This window comes from Crinia signifera, chromosome 19 (genome assembly GCF_055691185.1).
Source record: "Crinia signifera chromosome 19, ASM5569118v1, whole genome shotgun sequence".
Classification (NCBI taxonomy): Eukaryota; Metazoa; Chordata; class Amphibia; order Anura; family Myobatrachidae; genus Crinia; species Crinia signifera.
This window is the reverse complement of record NC_139226.1, coordinates 25,641,954-25,662,637: the sequence shown is the minus strand read 5'-3', so window position 1 is coordinate 25,662,637 and position 20,684 is coordinate 25,641,954. Positions and strand designations below refer to the sequence as shown.

At 42.0% G+C, this 20,684-nt stretch overlaps 1 protein-coding gene across 1 annotated transcript in view; it reads right to left on the bottom strand.

The window, feature by feature from the left end:
* Positions 1–19,716, bottom strand: part of LOC146041499 (cell adhesion molecule CEACAM1-like) — a 42,658-nt gene extending 22,942 nt beyond the window's left edge. The window contains exons 1-3 of the mRNA XM_083161467.1: positions 19,707–19,716; positions 17,716–18,030; positions 8,926–9,204 (exon numbers count right to left, since the gene is read on the bottom strand). Coding sequence (XP_083017593.1) covers positions 8,926–9,204; positions 17,716–18,030; positions 19,707–19,716 — 604 coding nt within the window. The remainder of the gene's footprint in view (positions 1–8,925; positions 9,205–17,715; positions 18,031–19,706) is intronic.
* Between the last annotated feature and the right edge of the window lie 968 nt (positions 19,717–20,684).

The window sequence follows — 20,684 nt, the reverse complement described above, 5'->3', positions numbered from 1 at the left end:
GGTTCATTTCTCCTCTCTTTTCACTGCTTCATGAATAGACCCTTGAGTTTGGTTGTGGCGGTGATGACTGCAAAAAGGGTCACCCGCCACCAGCTGCGTGAAAGGATACCACAGATGTCTCTTTCATAAACCAAGTCCCTATAATATTATTTGCTTACTGGGGTTACTGACACACTGTGGTTGAAACCCCCTGACATCACAGACTCCACAGCTCATGCCTTAAGGTGCATACACACTGAGCGATTTTTTTTTGCCCGTCCAATCTATTTTTCCCGGGTTGGCCAACTTTTCATAGTAGGGCGCTATGGAAAGCCATCCACCCCGTCCAGGGCTGGATTAAGCCTTTGGGGGCCTTGATCACTTTAGACAGGGGGGCCCCCTCCCATATGTCATTACTGGCCACAAACTGCACAGGAGAATATTACACTGTTAAAACATAGAGTAAAGGCAGTATAAACTGGGTAACTGCAGGGGGGGGGGATTAATATAAACATAAATAAAATACCACATGAAAAGCCTGTGTTTGTCCCTCTGTACCTTACTCTGTAGGTGCCCTGACACGCTCAGGGCTGCCTCTGATTAAAAACCCTCCCATGATGAGGCCGCTGCTGCTGTCCTCCATGGGCCTGAGAAGCATATGATGAGCTTCCCCAAGCAGAGCTCACCACAAGCTTCCCCGCCTGTGACCACTTGTGCAAAGTCTCATGGGACGTAGTCAACTCCCAGTAATGCACTGCACACTAGTGCAGTCAGTGAGTTACATAGTAGGTGAGGCTGAATAAAGACTTGCGTCCATCTAGTTCAACCTATGTTTACAGTAGCTTATCCCTTGTTGTATAGTATGTTATGATATTTTTAAGACAGATTATGTTACTTTTTCGTACCCATGGATGTTTTTACCCAATAAATGTTTATCAAACCTTATTTTAAACGTATTTATAGTGTCTGCCGACACCACTTCTCCAGGAAGAGAGTTCCAAAGTTTGACTGCTCTGACTGTAAAGAAATTTTTTCTTCTAGATGAACAAAATCTTTTTTCTTCTAATCTAAACTCGTGCCCTCACGTCCTAGATTCCTTTCTAGTAGAAAAAAGGGTGTTTGACAGTTCCTTATATTGGCCCCTAATATATTTATACATGTTGAGCATATCCCCCCTTAAACGTCTTTTCTCTAGTATAAATAGTCTCAAATTTTTTAATCTTTCCTCGTAACTTAAATTCTCCCCTAATAAGCTTTGTTGCTCTTTGGATTTTTTCTAATTCTATGATGTCCTTTTTATAGTGCGGGGCCCAGAACTGCACTGCGTATTCGAGGTGCGGTCTAACCAATGATTTGTACAGAGGCATAATTACTATTGAGTCTCTAGTTTCCATGCCCCTTTTAATACATGCGAGAATTTTGTTGGCCTTTTTTGTTGTTATATTACATTGAGCACTACACCCCAGTTTGTTATCTATTTGGACTTCTAGATCCTTTTCGAGTACTGACTTACCCAATTCATCCCCGCTTAGGTTATAACTAGCACACTGGTTATGTCTCCCAAGGTGCATGACCTTGCATTTGTCCACATTGAACCTCATCTTCCACTTTTTTGCCCAGTCATCTAGATTGTCAAGATCATTTTGAAGCGTGGTGACATCTTCTGATGATTTAATAACTCTGCTCAGTTTTGTATCGTCCGCAAAGATGGATACATTGCTGAGTAACCCCATCCCAATATCGTTAATAAAAATGTTATACAAAATGGGCCCAAGAACTGAACCCTGGGGCACTCCACTTAGTACTAGTATCATATTTGATACTGCACTGTTCATGACCACTCTTTGTTTTCTATTACACAGCCAGTTCCCTACCCATCTACAGATATTTGCCCCTAATCCCATGTCCTCCATTTTATTTATCAACCTCTTGTTTGGTACTGTGTCGAAGGCTTTAGCAAAATCTAGGAAAATCACATCTACAGCTTTTCCATTATCAAGGTTTTTGCTAACCTCTTCATAGAAACCAAGTAGATTAGTTTGGCATGAATGATTTTTCATGAACCCATGCTGGTTATTACTGAGTAAACTATGTTTCTAAATATTCCTGGATACCATCTCTTAAAAATCCTTCAAATAGTTTACCCACTATTGATGTTAAACTAACGGGTCTGTAATTTGCGGGATCCTCCTTTTTTCCTTTTTTGAATAATGGCACTACCTCTGCTATTCTCCAGTCTTTTGGTACCTTTCCTGATGATAGTGAATTATCAAATATATAATGTAGAGGGGAAGCTAATTCCTCCCTTAATTCCATTAGTACCCTCGGATGAATCCCATCTGGCCCAGGTGATTTATTTGTTTTGATTTTGCTGAGCCTCAATATTATTTCCTCGGTAGAGAAATCAATATTGAGGTCCGGCTTGTTCATCCCATTTGTGGTATGTGTGCGTTCCACAGTCTGCTCTCCCTTAGTAAACACTGATGAGAAGAACTCATTTAACAGTTCTGCTTTTCACTTATCCTACGTAAAACTTTTTCCATTGATATCGGTTAGTGGGCCTATGATATCCTTAATTATACGTTTACTATTTATGTATTTGAAAAACTTCTTGGGGTTAGATTTACTTTCAGTGGCTATGCGCTCTTCATAATCCCTTTTAGCTACTTTGATTGCCTTTGCAAATTTTGTTTGATTCTTTGTATTTGGCGAACGCCTCCTCATTTAAGTTATATTTATAGAATTTAAATGCTCTTGTTTTATTGTTGATTGCTGACCTAACTTTTTGTCCAACCATGGTGGCTTTTTTTTATTGAATTTACCCTTAGTTACTTTAGGAATGTATTTAATAATTAATGATTCGAGTACATTTTTTAGAGCATCCCACATTTCCTCAGCATTTATCCCCTCAAAAACTGTTTCCCACACAATTCTTTTTAGGGCTTCTCTGAATAATTCAAAGTTAGCTTTTCTGAAGTTTAGTATTTTTGTCGATCCTTTTTGATGTAATTTACTGAAGTTGATTTCCAGTGAAACCATATTGTGGTCACTGTTCCCTAGGTGTTCAATTACTTTTGTGTTTGGATCTAAATCTATGTTATTTGTTAATACCTAATCCAATAATGCCTTATTACGAGTTGGAGCTTCTACCGTTTGTGTGATAAACTGGTCTTTAAGTGAGCTTAGGAACCCACTGCTTCTTGCTGTTTTACCTGTTTCATTTTTCCAATCAATATCAGGTAAATTAAAATCCCCCATAATCAATACCTGACCCTGATCTGATGATTGTTTGATTTGGTTTAAAAGAAGAGACTTGTCCCCTTCGTTTATGTTCGGTGGTCTATAGCATACCCCTATTAAAATTCTGTTATTAGGTTTTTTGTTATTGTCAGTTATCTCTGCCCACACGGCCTCCGTGTAATCTTCCTCTGCACCTGTGCTCATTTCTTTCTCAGATGATGTTAAGTTATTTTTTAGGTACTTGTTTCCTAGCACGGCCACACCGATTTACATCGGGGTGGTCGTGTCGGAAAAATCGGGTCGATCGCATCGCATGCGATTTGGTCGCATGCGATGCGATCGACGCGACCGACCCGATTTTTTGATTGAATGAAATGTAAATCGGGTCCCTGGGACCCGATTTTACATTGGATTCAATGTAAAATATTCCCAACCCCCCCAAATTTAACGGCGTAAACCCCACCCCACGATAGACGCCAACCCGAAGCGTGGCGAGCCCGCGAGGGGCGGCGGTGCGCGTCCTCCGACCTTTTCATTCCCCTACTATCCACGTCGGCGTGGAGTTGAGAATAGAATAGTGTGGCGAGCGCAGCGAGCCACCGAGCCCGAAGCGTGGCGAGCGCACGCGTATACCTGTGAAGTTATACGCGTCCCCTCGCGGGGCACGCTGCGCTCGCCACGCTTCGGGCTCGGTGGCTCGCTGCGCTCGCCACAATATTCTATTCTCAACTCCACGCCGATGTGGATAGTAGGGGAATGAAAAGGTCGGAGGACGCGCACCGCCGCCCCTCGCGGGCTCGCTGCGCTCGCCACGCTTCGGGTTGGCGTCTATCGTGGGGTGACGACGGGGACATCTATAATGTGAAATGGGTCATATTGGCCCATTTCACATTTTTCACATTTTCTCACGATTTCAATGTTAAAAAATATTTTAACATTGAAGCCTATGGAAAAATCGGGGGCATCGCGTCGGGACCAATGTTAATGGTCCCGACCGACGCGATGCCCCCGATATTTTACCTTTCCCGACACGATTTCAATGTTAAAATATTTTTTAACATTGAAGCCTATGGAAAAATCGGGGGCATCGCGTCGGTCGCGTCGGGACCAATGTTAATGGTCCCGACCGACGCGATGCCCCCGATATTGTGTCTTAGCCGGCCAAATGGACCTGATTTCAAAGGAAATCGGGTCCATCGTGTGGATCGTGTACCTTAACTTAAAGGTACACGATCCATAAGATTGTGGCCGTGCTAGGAAACAAGTACCATTTTTTACATATAGGCACACCCCCACCGCCCTTTCTATTTTCCCTATCTTTTCTGTGGAGTGTATATCCCTCCATGAATAATGCCCAAATGTGCGACTCATTACACCATGTTTCTGTAATACCAATAATGGCATAATCCCACCTCCCATGCACAAAACCTTTTTTTATCTTCATCATCTGCACCAATCAGAAGACAGATAGGGCCGATGAATAAGCAGGGGAGTCTCTCTGCTAACCGCAGTCTGGATTGGCAGTCCTGGGGGAGAAACCACCACCCGTTGGTAGTAGCTGTTCAGTATGTGATAAGCAGAGAGTGCTTCCAATGGGTAGGCAACGGTATTCATGTATTGGGGACTGGGAGCCTGGTGTGTTGGATTTCCCTTGGGCCCTGCAGCCGCTTGGTCAAAATGAGCCACTGAGTCACCTTAATGAAAAGATACAATGATCTCTAGTATATGAGTCACCTTATGTCTATGTCACTGCTTGAGGTCTATTATTTTACTAAAGTGATAATAACGTTTAGTTATATATTTGTGACTGGTTGTTGGACTGTGGGCCACCAATAATTTTTTTTATAGATGAGTCACCCTTTGGCGTTGTCTACAATTTGAATATATCTTCAAACTGTCAACAAGCTCACAATGTTGACATTTGAAATGTCACCATGTGAAATGCCGACATTGTTAGGTTATGATTAGGCTTTACCTATGGTTTAAAAAATATTTTTTTGATACTCTGCGCTGCTGAGAATAAATTCTTACATAGGAAAAGGAGAGGCCAACCGAGGTTGGTATGGAGCGCTTGCCAGGGGTGGTTTAATCAGATATAGCAGCTGCTTAAGGGAGTAGTCAGCTCCCAGATAAAAAAAAAAGTTTAAATAAAAAGTGAAGCAGCGCTGATACTACAATGTAGCAAATTTATTACACAATAAAAGCAAGAATAAAACACATTAAAATGAACCAGATGGTGCAAAAAATGACAAAGATAAATAGAGACTGGACCCAATGTTATAGTCACCAATGGTGGAGGGTAATGAAACCTGCTCTGATCCAGAGGAATTGGAGGGAGTCCTTTACGGCCACTTGAATGGTGTCCTGAAGCGAAGATGTTATTTATGGACTACAACCGATGGCAAGAGTGGAATTAGCCTGATCGGGAGTCCCGCTGATGTAGATGGTCAGGTGTCCAGACAAGGAATGTTGGCTTGAGACTCTCAGAAAGGTCGGCTTTCGATCAGAAATTTTAGCAGGTGGAGCAATCCTTCGTGCAAATGGAGGTCTTAGAGGTGATGAGGGTCCAGGCAGGTGGTGTCACCAACGCGTTTCGCAGTTCTCAGACTGCTTTGTCAAATTCTTACATAGGTCTGCCGGTTAAGAATGATCCGGACACACTGTTTAAATTTGTAACAATTTTATAATATTATTAAAAATGTATCACACAAATACAATTAAATACACATACACTATAAACAGATATAAAATATCTAGAATGTAACTTGATTAGTACGGAATAGCACTTAAATAAAGGGATGTCTTCAGATCTATATTAGTTAATCATGACAAGGCAATATATTATTTAGTATTGGCAGCAGTTCAGTGAATGGCAAATGGTATCCGCTCAATGCAGGGTTAATAAGCCGGTGTGGAGGAAATAACCAGTCCTTTTAGCATGTAGGATAACACGCATATGTTGTTAATTTGGCAAAGAGTCTTTCCCCAAATAGGTCAGAAATAGTTGTAGGCTTTCCCCTTGTATGTACTCACAGTGAGCGTGCCAGTTCTTAGATTGCTCACCTAGATGTAGGCGGTATCCAGTCGCTGTTTGTATAGATTTCACCGCCCGGCGGCTGTTTGAAGTTGTGATGGAAAGCCGGTAATTTTAGACGTCGGGTAGATCCGGAGTGCACAGCTGCACTCTACGGGCAAATGTACCGTCTGTGCTGTTTTCTACCTTGGATGGATAATTGTCAGGCACATTCGGCGTGACTTGTAGAAGCCGAGTAGGATAGTCTGGAGACTCCACAGGAAATAGAATGACGTCAACGCGATTCGTAACCACTGTTCACTGGAAACAATATATCTAAGTTTTTACATGCAAGAGGCATTTGTTTGGACCTGCATTTTTGAGGGCTTGCTGGTTCCTGTAGTGCCACAAGGAGGATTTAGGGGTAACTCCTGATAGGCTAGCTATCAACTTAGATATATTTGCCCGTAGAGTGCGGCTGTGCACTCCGGATCTACCCGACGTCTAAAATTACCGGCTTTCCATCACAACTTCAAACAGCCGCCGGGCGGTGAAATCTATACAAACAGCGACTGGATACCGCCTACATCTAGGTGAGCAATCTAAGACCTGACACGCTCACTGTGAGTACATACAAGGGTAAAGCCTACAACTATTTCTGCCCTATTTGGGGAAAGACTCTTTGCCAAATGAACAACATATGCGTGTTATCCTACATGCTAAAAGGACTGGCTATTTCCTCCACACCGGCTTATTAACCCTGCATTGAGCAGATACCATTTGCCATTCACTGAACTGCTGCCAATACTAAATAATATATTGCCTTGTCATGATTAACTAATATAGATCTGGAGACATCCCTTTATTAAGGTGCTATTCCATACTAATCAAGTTACATTCTAGATATTTTATATCTGTTTATAGTGTATGTGTATTTAATTGTATTTGTGTGATACATTTTTAATAATATTATAAATTTGTTACAAATTTAAACAGTGTGTCCGGATCATTCTTAACTGGCAGACCTATGTAAGAATTTATTCTCAGCAGCGCAGAGTATCATAAAATTCTTTTTTGTCTTTTTCTGTTGTTCTGTGAGTCCAGGTAAACTCACTAGATACCTGCAACAGCTGATTTATATTTATATTTAAATAATTTTTTAAGAATAAGCGCCAGGATTTTGTGGTTTGGTGAGAGTTATTTACTTTATCCAAATTACAATACCCTTTACCTATGGTTTAGGCACTTGGGGGTTTGGGGTTAAGGATTGCAGTAGAAATACTCGCTGGAATGCTACAACATCATTAGTCCTCACCAGAAGCTAGGTTAGGCCTGAAGGGGGAGGGTAACGATTAGGCTAAGGGGGGAAAGGGGGGAGGGTCAGGTTTGGGCACTAAGGGTTAGGGATAATAGTAAAAATACTCTTGCTGCAGCATCACAGGTCCTTACCGGAACCCCTATTGAAGAACCACTGGAACCAGGAAGAAGATACTGGAAACTCCACTGCTGCTGGGTGTAGGCAAGAGACCACTAGATCACCAGGGATGGTTTGTCAACAGTTCTTTATGTGGACATATCATCCAGGTAAGCATGATTTATGTCAACATGGTCTTTATCGACATGCATGATCCATGTGGACAGTTTGAATCTGTCAACACGATTACTGTCAACACGATAAAGGCAACAAGTCTAACCACACCTGTTATTATGTGCCGCAGGTTACAAAGAACAATGATTAGAACCCACCAGGCCTGTTGAGTCAGGTCTTCTGCCAGTTTTCAGGCTCTGTACATTATGACCATACTGGTAACTTACAAACACATCAGTTGGTCTCATACTTCCTAAAAAAAAACACCTTCACTGCCAAAAGTTCTGTGTCCCAGCAATAACATAAACTAGCTCAGTAGGCAGTACTGTAATAAGAAATAGGCACAGGGATAGAACCACATTGTACTCCCCTGTCTGTGTGACATAGGGGGTTATTTTTGGTTCACTCTTTCTGACAAATTCCTTCTCAAATGGACAAAACCATGTGCACTGCAGGTGGGGCAGATGTTACTTGTGCAGAGAGAATTAGATTTGGGTGGGGTTTTACTTCAAAGTGAGATCTATATTGCAGTGTATAAATAAAGCAGCAAGTATTTACCCTGCACAGAAACAAAATAACTCACCCAAATCTAATTCTATCTGCTGCCCCATAGTACCAATGGCTATTTCCAGGGCAGCAATTCCAGTGTTGGCTTTGGCTAAAACTGGATGGAAAATGAAATCCTTATCTTAGGGAAAAGCATGGAATAGCTCTGGGACCACCAGAAGGTACAAGTCCCCCAGTCTATGCTATGACTGAGGTACATTTATTAAGATGGGAGTTCTATTGAAGATGAAGATGGGCTTTGCCCATATCAACCAATCAGATTCTATCTTATTTTTTAGAATGTGCAAAATAAGAAAGTGGAATCTGATTGGTTGCTGTGGGCAACATTCCATCTTCAATAGAAGTCCCATCTTAGTAAATGAACCCTTCACCTTTTACCTTTTTTGATGTAAATGTGCTTCTTATATTCTTATATTCCTAGTAGGTATTTTGGATAACTGGGGAAGAACTTAGGGGAATCTTAGCTTAGTTCCCTTATTTTATGCTTTCATGATTATTCCATTCTCTCTGTTGTGTTCCTCATTCACCAGACTCTTACCTATTACATACATATCCACAGAGTTACTGCTCCTGGTGCTGACCAGGTTCTGGATGGTGCAGGTGTAGGTACCAGTGTCACTCCCTGTTATTGGCTGGAAGTCCAGGAATGACCCCCTGCAGGTCACATGGGGCTTAGAGCAGACGTCTTCCTTGTCCCTATGGAAAGTGTAGCTGGTTACATTCTGTCTGACAGGGTCACAGAGGAGGGTCACGTTCCTGTCGGCAATAAGACCATCTGATGCATTGACCACGAGAACTGGTAGTTCAGTGAGGGCAGCTGGAACACAAAAGAGCATCATTGGTGGTTGCTGAAGCCTCTGATCTGTTCTTCTTGGGTACAAGAAAAACTGGTTCTCCCGTCTGACATTACATTTACTGATGATGATGACAATGATGATGATGATGTTCTGCCCATTCAGTCAGATTTAATTTATAGTAACAAATGAGATGTACAAGGAGATTCAGGAATGAGTTCCAAATGGTCTGTCCCCACTGGTTCCAGCTTGCACAAAGCAGGATATAATGTAAGCGCACTACAATCACATTACTTTCTGTTGATTGCCAGGACAGACAAATAAAGATTCCTTGGTACTTGTTTCCTAGCCCGGCACAACGATCATGATCGTGGTCATCGGGTGTAAAATCGTGGGCATCGCGGCCATCGCATGCTCTAAAAAATCGGGTGCGATGGGCCAGACGCGATGCCCGCGATTTCCCCATAGAGAACAATGTTAAATGCCTCAATTTACCCGCGATGACCACGATTTCCCATAGGAAACAATGTGAAATGGCTCAATTTAACCAAATTATCATAGGAACAATGGTAAATGGCCCAAAAACACCCCTGAACATTTAAATGTCCCCCCAAAAGTAGTTTACGCCACCCCGCGATCAACGTGAACCCGAAGCGTGGCGAGCGGCGGCGGTACGCGTCCTCCGACCTTTTCATACCCCCACTATCCACGTCGGCGTGGAGTTGAGAATAGAATAGTGTGGCGAGCGCAGCGAGCCACCGAGCCCGAAGCGTGGCGAGCGCACGCGGATACCTGTGAAGCCCGCAAAGGGACGCGTTTACCTGTGAAGGTATCCGCGTGCGCTCGCCACGCTTCGGGCTCGGTGGCTCGCTGCGCTCGCCACACTATTCTATTCTCAACTCCACGCAGACGTGGATAGTGGGGGTATGAAAAGGTCGGAGGACGCGTACCGCCGCCCCTCGCGGGCTCGCTGCGCTCGCCACGCTTCGGGTTCACGTTGATCGCGGGGTGGCGTGAAATACTTTTGGGGGGACATGTCAATGTTCAGGGGTGTTTTTTGGGGTTTCTGGCCCATTTACCATTGTTCCCTATGATGATTTGGGTAAATTGACCCATTTAACATTGTTTCCTATGGGAAATCGCGGCCATTGCGTGTGGACCATTTAAGCATTTTTGGCCGCATACGACCCGACCAACGCGATTTTCACTGTTTTCAATGCATTTCATGGAAAAATCGGGGGCATCGCGTCGGTCGCGTCGCAGGCCACTAAAAATTACACCCGATGGCCGCGATTGTGGCCATGCTAGGAAACAAGTACTGATTCCTTATTTCCACGATGTCAGTGCCCGCCCCAAATTCCGAAAAGTGACTCCTGGCTCACTTAGCGGCTGTGTGCACCAGAGCCAAGATGAAAAATCCTTTGATGGCAAGTAACCAGTAAAGGATTTTCATATGTTCGGGCCCTTTGCGAGCAGATGTGTTAGTGTACACATCTGCTCACAGTGTAACAAAGGGATTTGAGTGTCGGAAGGGGGGGGAGGGGGATGCGATCGGTGGGGCATTAACCTGCTAACCTGCTCGCTAGGCTCCAAATAATCGCGGCCTAGCGAGCAGGTCTGAACTACTAACTACAATACAAAATCTCTAAAATTGCACTAATATAATGTCAGTCGCTGATAACACTTGGTCCCCTACTGGTGGGACCCCAAACCCAATATATCCAAAATAGTGTTAAATAGCGCCCAGCTATTTAAACCTTTTGGTATCTCCATGTCTTTCCATGCATCATATATACATGAATAAAAAATCATCATATGTAGTAAAACATTTATTAAAATACAAAATGGTAATAAAAATTATTATTATTAGATTGGATTTCTTGTAATTTTTCAAAGATGAAACATGTACCCAACACGTTTCATCCCACAGGTAGACTTCATCAGGGTTTTTTTTTTAATACAAGAATCTACAAAAGTAGAATACTGTACTTCGATTAATATATTTTTAAAAACAATGATGACTATTACACGTGGAAAGGAAGGAAAGACAATTCAAAGAACAGATGGAAAAAAGAACATACAATTGTATCATTAAGTATTAACAGATATTAATATATTTGGAATCTTTAATTACCAACAAAAGAACCGTTGGTATACTAGATCTCAAAATTGGTATGTATCTATAGCCATACTTTTACTGTCCATGTCTGACTTAACTTTGAAAGAATTTTGAAATATATTCAACTGAAATTTAATAATATAAAACTAATACATACCCAATATAACCCTATTAGGTACACATCTGGGACCTTATTATCGAGGAGAATGAATATGAGCATGATGTTCTTTTTATAATTAAGGAGACTGATTATAAGCTTGATGACCTGTGTATAGGACCTTCATTATACAGTACAGGTAAAAATACAAAAATAGTAGAAAATAATTCCCGATTAATGATAATAGTAATTACCCATCATATTGAATCTTTCTTTGAAAACTATATTTTATTCTTGAATAGGGATGAGGGATAAGCTGCACACACGTACTAAATTCAACTCCTGAGTGCCCGGCACAGATATGTTCGATTTGTAGAAGTACAAACTGATAGCCAGCAACATCAGATAAATGCAAAAAGATTTTTTATGGCATATTAGTAAAGTGCATAAGTGACAATGTACACACAAAGTATACAAAAAGAGATCCGGTACATGCAAATATAGTGCAGTAAAAAAATACTTAGCAGCATAGTGGGAACCGGTACATCTCCAATAAGGTCAAGGCACGACGGCCGTTTCGGTGCAACCAAGCACCTTAGTCATGTGCAACTGACCTACAGACAAGCTGCCAGTATATATACCATAGAAGAAACAAGGTGATTGGCTGAGCGGACACACACCCACGTGCGCCGCGCGTCACAGACAGATCCCAACAATGACGGAAAGCCGGAAGTGTCACAGACGTACTTCCGGTATAGCGTCATGACATCATCCCGCCGGAGGGCACGATCCGCGTCAGCCGACGCTGGATCATATGTGTCCTATCAACAACGGAAGGTAGGCATGGCAACAGCTTAAAGGGGAAAAGGCCGGACTTCTATAATCAAAAGCATAAACAAAGCCATATATGGCGCCGAACCCGTCCACATAATTATAAAAATATAGGGATCGCCAAACAAATAATGTTGCTTAACCATGGTATATACATACAGTGTGCGAAAACACATAAACAAGACAAGGACAAACATGGAGACAAGGCAATAGAGAGAAATAAGTAGAATAAACAGTAATACAGCTACGCAAGATACACTGCATACAATAAATTCAAAGAGTATATACAAGAGTTATGATTCATATTTTAAGCACAGCCAACCACCATATATCATAAAAAACAACTAAAGGATAATTCCTCATTTAGACCGTGAGGTGCCATCGAGCGTAATCTGTGGATCCACATGCATTCTCTCTGCAAGAGAAGCTTATCCCGATCACCTCCTCGTCTGAGGGGAGGGATATGATCTATGGGCATAAAGGAGAAATCTCTTACAGTATGTTTTTTAGCAAAAAAATGTCTCGCCACAGGTGGAGTATTGGCGTCAACACCTTTGAGGGCTTTTTTGAGAGAGGAACGATGTTGGTTTATGCGTTCCTTGAGGAGGCGTATGGTTTTGCCTACATAAACCATCCGGCACGGGCACATAATAACATATATCACGTAACGAGTCTCACAAGTCAGGTGAAAGCGAATTTTGTAATCCTTGCCACTGGCCGGGTCTATAAAGGTATCCCCAGAGCGAATAAACGAACAGTTCACACAGCCATGACATTTAGTCACTCCTGGTCTTGTGGTAAGCCAGGTTTGGCTTTTGGTGGTCCCAATATCGCTTTTAGCCAGTATGTCTCTTATGTTGTTGCTCCTCTTGTAGCAGAACAAGGGTATCTGAGAGCAAGCTGGACCAATGTTAGTGTCACTCTGCACAATATGCCAGTGTTTCAAAATAGTATTGCGTATATGCTTGGACGCAATAGAAAAGGTAGTTGAAAAAATCAGCCTTTCACCTTCCGTGACTTTGTTCTTTTTAGATAGGGACTGTTCCCTGGGTAAAGTGCTGCAGTGCATAATGGCTTCGTCAATTTCTTTAGGATCGTATCCTCTCTCTATAAAGCGCGAGCCCATCTCTTGTAGTGCAGGTAGCAATTCTTCCACCTCTGATGTAACCCGGATTACTCTAAGAAGTTGGGAGAGAGGTAGGCCGTGTTTGAGTGGAAGGGGATGAAAACTGTCCGCCATAAGAAGGGTGTTTTTATCGGTCTCCTTCCTATAAATCCTGGTGGACAATTTGTTAGCTAATTTAAACACAGTCATGTCCAAGTAGTTAATGCTGGATTCACTAAACGATAAAGTGAACCTAATGGTGGTTGGCAGTGCATTCAATGCGTCAATAAACTCAGTGAGCAAGTCCACCCCCCCAGTCCACACCAAAAATAAATCGTCAATATAACGAACATAAAAATGGATATATTGAGAAAAAATGGCATGTGACATAATGTGTTCGGTCTCGTAGGTGTACATAAAAAGATTGGCATACGATGGGGCCATGTTTGACCCCATCGCAGTACCCCTTAACTGCAAATAAAAAGAATTCTGAAAAAGAAAATAATTCTTCCTCAAAATAAAATCCAAAAGCAGTAACAAAAATTCAGTGACCGGACCATGGTAGTGTGGACTGGAGGTGATGGACGAGCGCACTGAGTCGATGCCCTCTTCATGCATGATGTTTGTATATAACGACGTAATGTCGAGCGTGACCAACAAGCTGTCAGCGGGTAAAGTGCCAAGTGCATTGATTTTAAAAATAAAATCAGTAGTGTCTTTAATAAAATATTGCATATTCTGTACCACCGGCTGTAACCAAAAATCAATAAACTGGGACACGGGTTGGCAGAGGGATCCGCAGGAGGAAATTATAGGCCTCCCCGGAGGCTTAACAAGGGTTTTATGAACCTTGGGGAGTACGTATATAAGCGGTATCCTGGGGTGACTTTGAGTAAGAAAAAAAGAAGTAGGTTCATCTATCCAGTTATTATTCAACCCAAGGAGAATAATGGAGTCAAGCTCCTTTTTGTAAGAATAAGTGGGGTCATAGGTAAGCATCTTATAGCACGCTTTGTCGGCAAGCTGCCTCATGATCTCTCCCACATAATCATCTTTATTAAGTAGGACAATTCCGCCCCCTTTATCAGAGGGACGGATAATGACTTTGTTGTTGTTTTTAAGAGAGTTAAGGGCCGCATTCTCCTCCCTGGTAAGGTTGGAGAAGGACACCTTCTGTCTGTCCATAAAGGGGACCACATCCTTCCGGACCAAGTTGACAAAGGTCTCAATTTAAAGGTTAATACCCGGAGGATCAAACGTGCTCTTAGGTTTGAACCTGGTGCGGTCTGCAACCGGGGTGGGACGTGTTGCAAAAAAATCCCTGAGTTTGAGCAGCCTATGGAACTTAAATAGGTCTACTTCAAAGTCAAAGGAGTCTTGTTTATAAGTTTTTACAAAGGATAGTCCTTTTGACAGGACAGACATCTCAGCTGGGGTGGGTATATACCTGGATAAATTAAAAACAACTACTTCCCTCTGCCGCCCTTCCCTGTTGTTTTCACGGGGTTTGTGCTTGACGCCTCCCCTTCGGCAGCGTTTGGGCCTTTGTATTTGCTGCGTGTTACCGTGCCTTTCTGAAAAGAATATTTGTGTGAGTGGTCAGAATCACTGGCAGATGTGTGTGAATCTATGTCAGTGTAATTTCTGTTGGCACGTACCCTGCGCGACTTGTTGGTCCCTCTCCAAGGGGTCCTGGATTCACCCCCTTGTAGCCAACTATAGACTCTTAGTTCTTTATAGTCGTCTTTTACTGCCCTGTATTTGCTTTTTTTAAAAGACAGTAACTCAGTATGGTATTGGCTCAAATTGGTCTCAATTTTAGCGAGCCAATCCTGACTGGCATCAGCCTTGAGGACATCCAAGCCGGTTGCCTCACATGTCGCAATTTCCCTGTCTAGTATCTCCAAATCGGTGTTAACCTGTTCGATAACTAAAATCATGAGTTGAAAAGAACAGTCGTTTAAAATCTGGCACCACTGAGTGCAAAAGGCAGTATTTGATCTCCCTATGGTCGGTTGGTTCCGAATTCGGAAACCACGTGGAATGAACTTCTCTATAAAGTACTGGGACAGAGTCAGCCCATGTAGACTGAGCTCGGTCCTTCTCCTTCTTAATTTAATCAAATCGGCGGAGATCTCTGCTGGACTGTCGACATCAAAAGCCAGTGAGGCAGTGTCGTCGAATAGGATGCGAGTAATGTCCTTGTTATCGAATCTTTTGATATTGGTAAGGTCCGTATTTGGATTCATAGTGTTAGGCACACTATATGTACCAGCAGGTAATCTTGGGTAAAAATAAAAAAAGTGAAAAAATAGAAAAATAGAAAAAAGACAAAAAGAGTTTCTACATGCGGTGGTGCAAAATACCATACAGGTTGCATATAGGGATGAGGGATAAGCTGCACACACGTACTAAATTCAACTCCTGAGTGCCCGGCACAGATATGTTCGATTTGTAGAAGTACAAACTGATAGCCAGCAACATCAGATAAATGCAAAAAGATTTTTTATGGCATATTAGTAAAGTGCATAAGTGACAATGTACACACAAAGTATACAAAAAGAGATCCGGTACATGCAAATATAGTGCAGTAAAAAAATACTTAGCAGCATAGTGGGAACCGGTACATCTCCAATAAGGTCAAGGCACGACGGCCGTTTCGGTGCAACCAAGCACCTTAGTCATGTGCAACTGACCTACAGACAAACTACCAGTATATATACCATAGAAGAAACAAGGTGATTGGCTGAGCGGACACACACCCACGTGCGCCGCGCGTCACAGACAGATCCCAGCAATGACGGAAAGCCGGAAGTGTCACAGACGTACTTCCGGTATAGCGTCATGACATCATCCCGCCGGAGGGCACGATCCGCGTCAGCCGACGCTGGATCATATGTGTCCTATCAACAACGGAAGGTAGGCATGGCAACAGCTTAAAGGGGAAAAGGCCGGACTTCTATAATCAAAAGCATAAACAAAGCCATATATGGCGCCGAACCCGTCCACATAATTATAAAAATATAGGGATCGCCAAACAAATAATGTTGCTTAACCATGGTATATACATACAGTGTGCGAAAACACATAAACAAGACAAGGACAAACATGGAGACAAGGCAATAGAGAGAAATAAGTAGAATAAACAGTAATACAGCTACGCAAGATACACTGCATACAATAAATTCAAAGAGTATATACAAGAGTTATGATTCATATTTTAACAAGAGTGTTTGACGGTGCATATCCCCATCCAAGGCTGAACACAGGTCGTCTAAAGGTGCTGATCGCTGGATCCCTCTTTCTGGTTCCGGACTGGACGTTGGACCCCTGGTTGTAAGACCCTCTTCCATCTGACTGTGAGCTGCTTTTGCCTGGTGGTTTGTACTACATGCTGTTAAAAAGCTTTTATGTTGTAAGTGCAGATTGTAAATTAAACCCTTTTTAAAATCAAGGATAATCTGCACTATATTTTCTCCTATCTCACCCTCTCACATAATTTGTGAGATTGGGTGTGTATCATTTCAGGTTCACCAAAAAGCCTGCAGATTTGAGATCTCCATTTAAAGGGAAACAAACTAATGGTGATATCTCTATGTTTAAGGTTATACACAGAGCGCTGTATGTGAGACACCCCCTTGTTGTTGTTACTATATGTCTTCTTAAGTAGGTTCTGGATGTCCTACTTTAAGGTGTAATTCACATCTGCTGCACTGAGTTCTAATTGCGCACTATATGTTGGCACATTTGTCTGTTTCTATATTTATGTATATATGATGCATGGAAAGACATTGAGATATCAAAAGGTTTAAATATCTGGGCACCACTGAACTACTAACTACATAAGAAACATCCAAGATGTATAGGAGAATTAGAGGTCTGTAAAGTAAAAGATCTCACATAGTTAATATTAACCTATATCCAGATATCTATATACCTTTTCACTACACAGAGGTGACTTCACCAATTCATTACTCTTTGGAATTCTGAAGAATTCCTAAACAAGAATTCATTTTCTTTAAGACTTTACACTTTAACATACCAAATGAATGCCCCTAGCACAGAGTCTGCTTTTCTTTCTCTGCCTTTAGTTTGTGTCTGCCCCTAGGGAGCACCGCCAACCATTAGATCTACACCCGAATGCAGGATTATTGTTTGCTTAGTTGGCTGTCTCCATTATTTACTCTCACACGCTACTGATCACTCTGTTTGATTGTTCTTGGAGGGTTCAGTGCAGGGTCAAAATACTACTAGTTATTAATCCCCATCCCGGCTGCCGCTGCCTATTCATTGCCAATTCTCTATACTGTACCTCTAGTATGTAAGAATGCTGCAACATAACATGAGGAATAATGATCCAATAGTCCATGCTTAGTACTTACTGTAGATGTTCAGCTGAATCTGTTGTCTGTAACTATCTGTATAGTCGGCATTTTGAGCATTCAGTGTGTACGTCCCCTGATCAGCGTATGTGATATCATCCAGTCTCAGGCTTCCATTCCTATACAGCTCACATCTTCCCACATACTGACCATAACACCGAGGATCTCCATTAGGAACCAGGTTAGCTACTGGGACATTGCCTCCAGCAGCACTGACAGTATTCCATATTATTATATTTGGTTGGAATGGGATAATCACATGAAAGGTAACCGATCCCCCGAGAGCTCCATCCACCACCTGAGCAGCGGCAGCACCTGCAGGGGATAATGCAGCACATCAGCATCACTGCGCTTACACAAAAAAAGACAAATGACTGGATTATTGTCCAATAGTACAATTACTGTGACAGGAGGCGTAGGCGGTGTTGGCAGTATGTGGGTGCTGGCAGTGTCCTCAGAGCAAGGTGTCAGCAGTGCAGGAACGCTGGCTGGGTTAGCAGTAGAGGTCTACCGTTTTTTTCGACAGTGCAGGAGAACTAGTGGTATACACAGCGAGGGGTGGCAGTACGCGTCCTCCGACCTTTTCATACCCCAACTATCAATGTCGGCGTGGAGTTTGATTTTATATAGTGTGGCAAGCGCACCGAGCCCGAAGCATGGCGAGCGGCCGCGGATTACTTCACATGTATTCCGCGACCGCTCGCCACGATTCGGGCTCGGTGGCTCGCTACACTATATAAGTGGTGTACAATTAAAAATCGGGTCTGGGGGTGCATTTACCATAGGAATCAATGGGAAATCGCGTTGCATCGCATCACATTCCATTGTAATGGCATTCGATGCAACGCGATTTTAAAATTGTATAGGAACTGTAAAAACCCTTATATCGGGTCAGATCGGGTCCCATCGCATACCTTAAGTAATGGTATGCGATGGGACCCGACGGGCGCCGTGCTAGTAAATAAGTACCAAATTTTTAAATATATTCAACTGAAATTAAATAATATAAAACGAATACATACCCAATATAACCTTATTAGGTACACATCTGGGACCTTATTATTGAGGAGAATGAATATGAGCATAATGTTCTTTTTATAATTAAGGAGACTGATTATAAGCTTGATGACCTGTGTATAGGACCTTCATTATACAGTACAGGTAAAAATACAAAAATAGTAGAAAAAAATTCCCCATTAAGGATAATAGTAATTACCCATCATATTGAATCTTTCTTTGAAAACTATATTTTATTCTTGAATAGAATACTTTGGGTACACGGATTCCCTTCCTTTTTTCCATGAAACCTAGGCTATTTAGACCTGTGAGATTTTAAATAAAGAAATTGAGAGGTACGTAATCCTGGGATACGGTCATATTGTCTACAGCATTTAGGTCTACAAGCATTAGGTCTACACCACTAGTTCGACCTGCATTAAGGTCGACCTGCATTTAGGTAGACATGCATTTAGGTCGACATGACTTAGGTCGACAGGGTCATTAGGTCGACTTTTATAAGTTCGACAGGGTCATTATGTCGACATGGGGAAGGTCGACAGGCAAAATGTCGACATGGGGTCATTTTACTGTTTTATGAGCCGTCATGTGCCGACAGGCGGTATTTCAAGCCCTACCATCCACTAGGGCGTGGTTGGAGAATAAAATAGTGTGCTGAGCGTAGCGAGGCACCGTGCCCGAAGCATGGCGAGCGCAGCAAGCCATGCGAGTGGACGCGGTGCTATGTTGACCGTGTCGACGCTGGAAAAAAATAAAAAAAAAATTAATTTTTTCCCCCCAAAAAAACCATGTCGACTTTTTCACTGTCGACCTAATGACCCTGTCAACCTTATACCTGTCGACCTAACCCATGTCGACCTTCAGTCAGGTCGACCTAAATGCAAGTCGACCTAATGGTGTAGACCTAATGCTTGTAGACCTAAATGCAGTCTGACGAATGATCCCATACCGTAATCCTTCCCCTCTTACATCACCATTCACCATCTAGCGAATGTTATATAGATTTTACTGTCTCCTTCCAAAAATATGGTGTAATAGGTCTCTATTGAATTTGTTCTTATGTAAATTACTGCATTTTCCAAAGATATTTATATCTGTAAAAACTTAATGATACAATTGTACAGTATTTTCTTTTTTCCCATCTATTCTTCAAATTGTCTTTAACTCCTTTCCACGTGTATAATGGTATGTACACACGGTACTTTTTGCCTTTCCGATGTTGACGATATAGTCAACATTGGATCAGAATTGTATGCAGATCGCAAGGGTTTTATCCCTTGCGATCCCGATCCGATTCCGATGCGCGTTCACGTATCGCAAGGCAGAAAGTCTTGTCTGCCTTGACTATATAGTGCAGATCTGCACTATATAGTCAGACTTGTATGCAAATCGGATGTGCCTTTAGATACTTTTCACGATCCAATCTGATCGGTCCGTGGATAGTATCTTCAGGCACATCTGACCATAGGTACACACCATTAGTCTTCATTGTTTTTAATAAATATTGATTGATGTATTTTACTTTTGTAGATTCTTGTATTTAAAAAAAACACCACCACTGATGAAGTCTCCATGTGGGACGAAACGTGTTGGGTACATGTTTAATTTTTAAAAATTACAAAAAAGCCATGTGAATCTCATAATAATAATTGTTATTACCATTTTGTATTTTAATAAATGTTTTACTACATATGATGATTTTTTTCATTTATGTATATATGATGCATGGAAAGACATTGAGATACCAAAAGGTTTAAATATCTGGGCACCACTGAACTACTAACTACATAATAAACATCCAAGATGTATAGGAGAATTAGTGGTCTGTACAGTAAAAGATCTCACATAGTAGTTAATATTAACCTATATCCAGATATCTATATACCTTTTCACTACACAGAGGTGACTTCACCAATTCATTACTCTTTGGAATTCTGAAGAATTCCTAAACA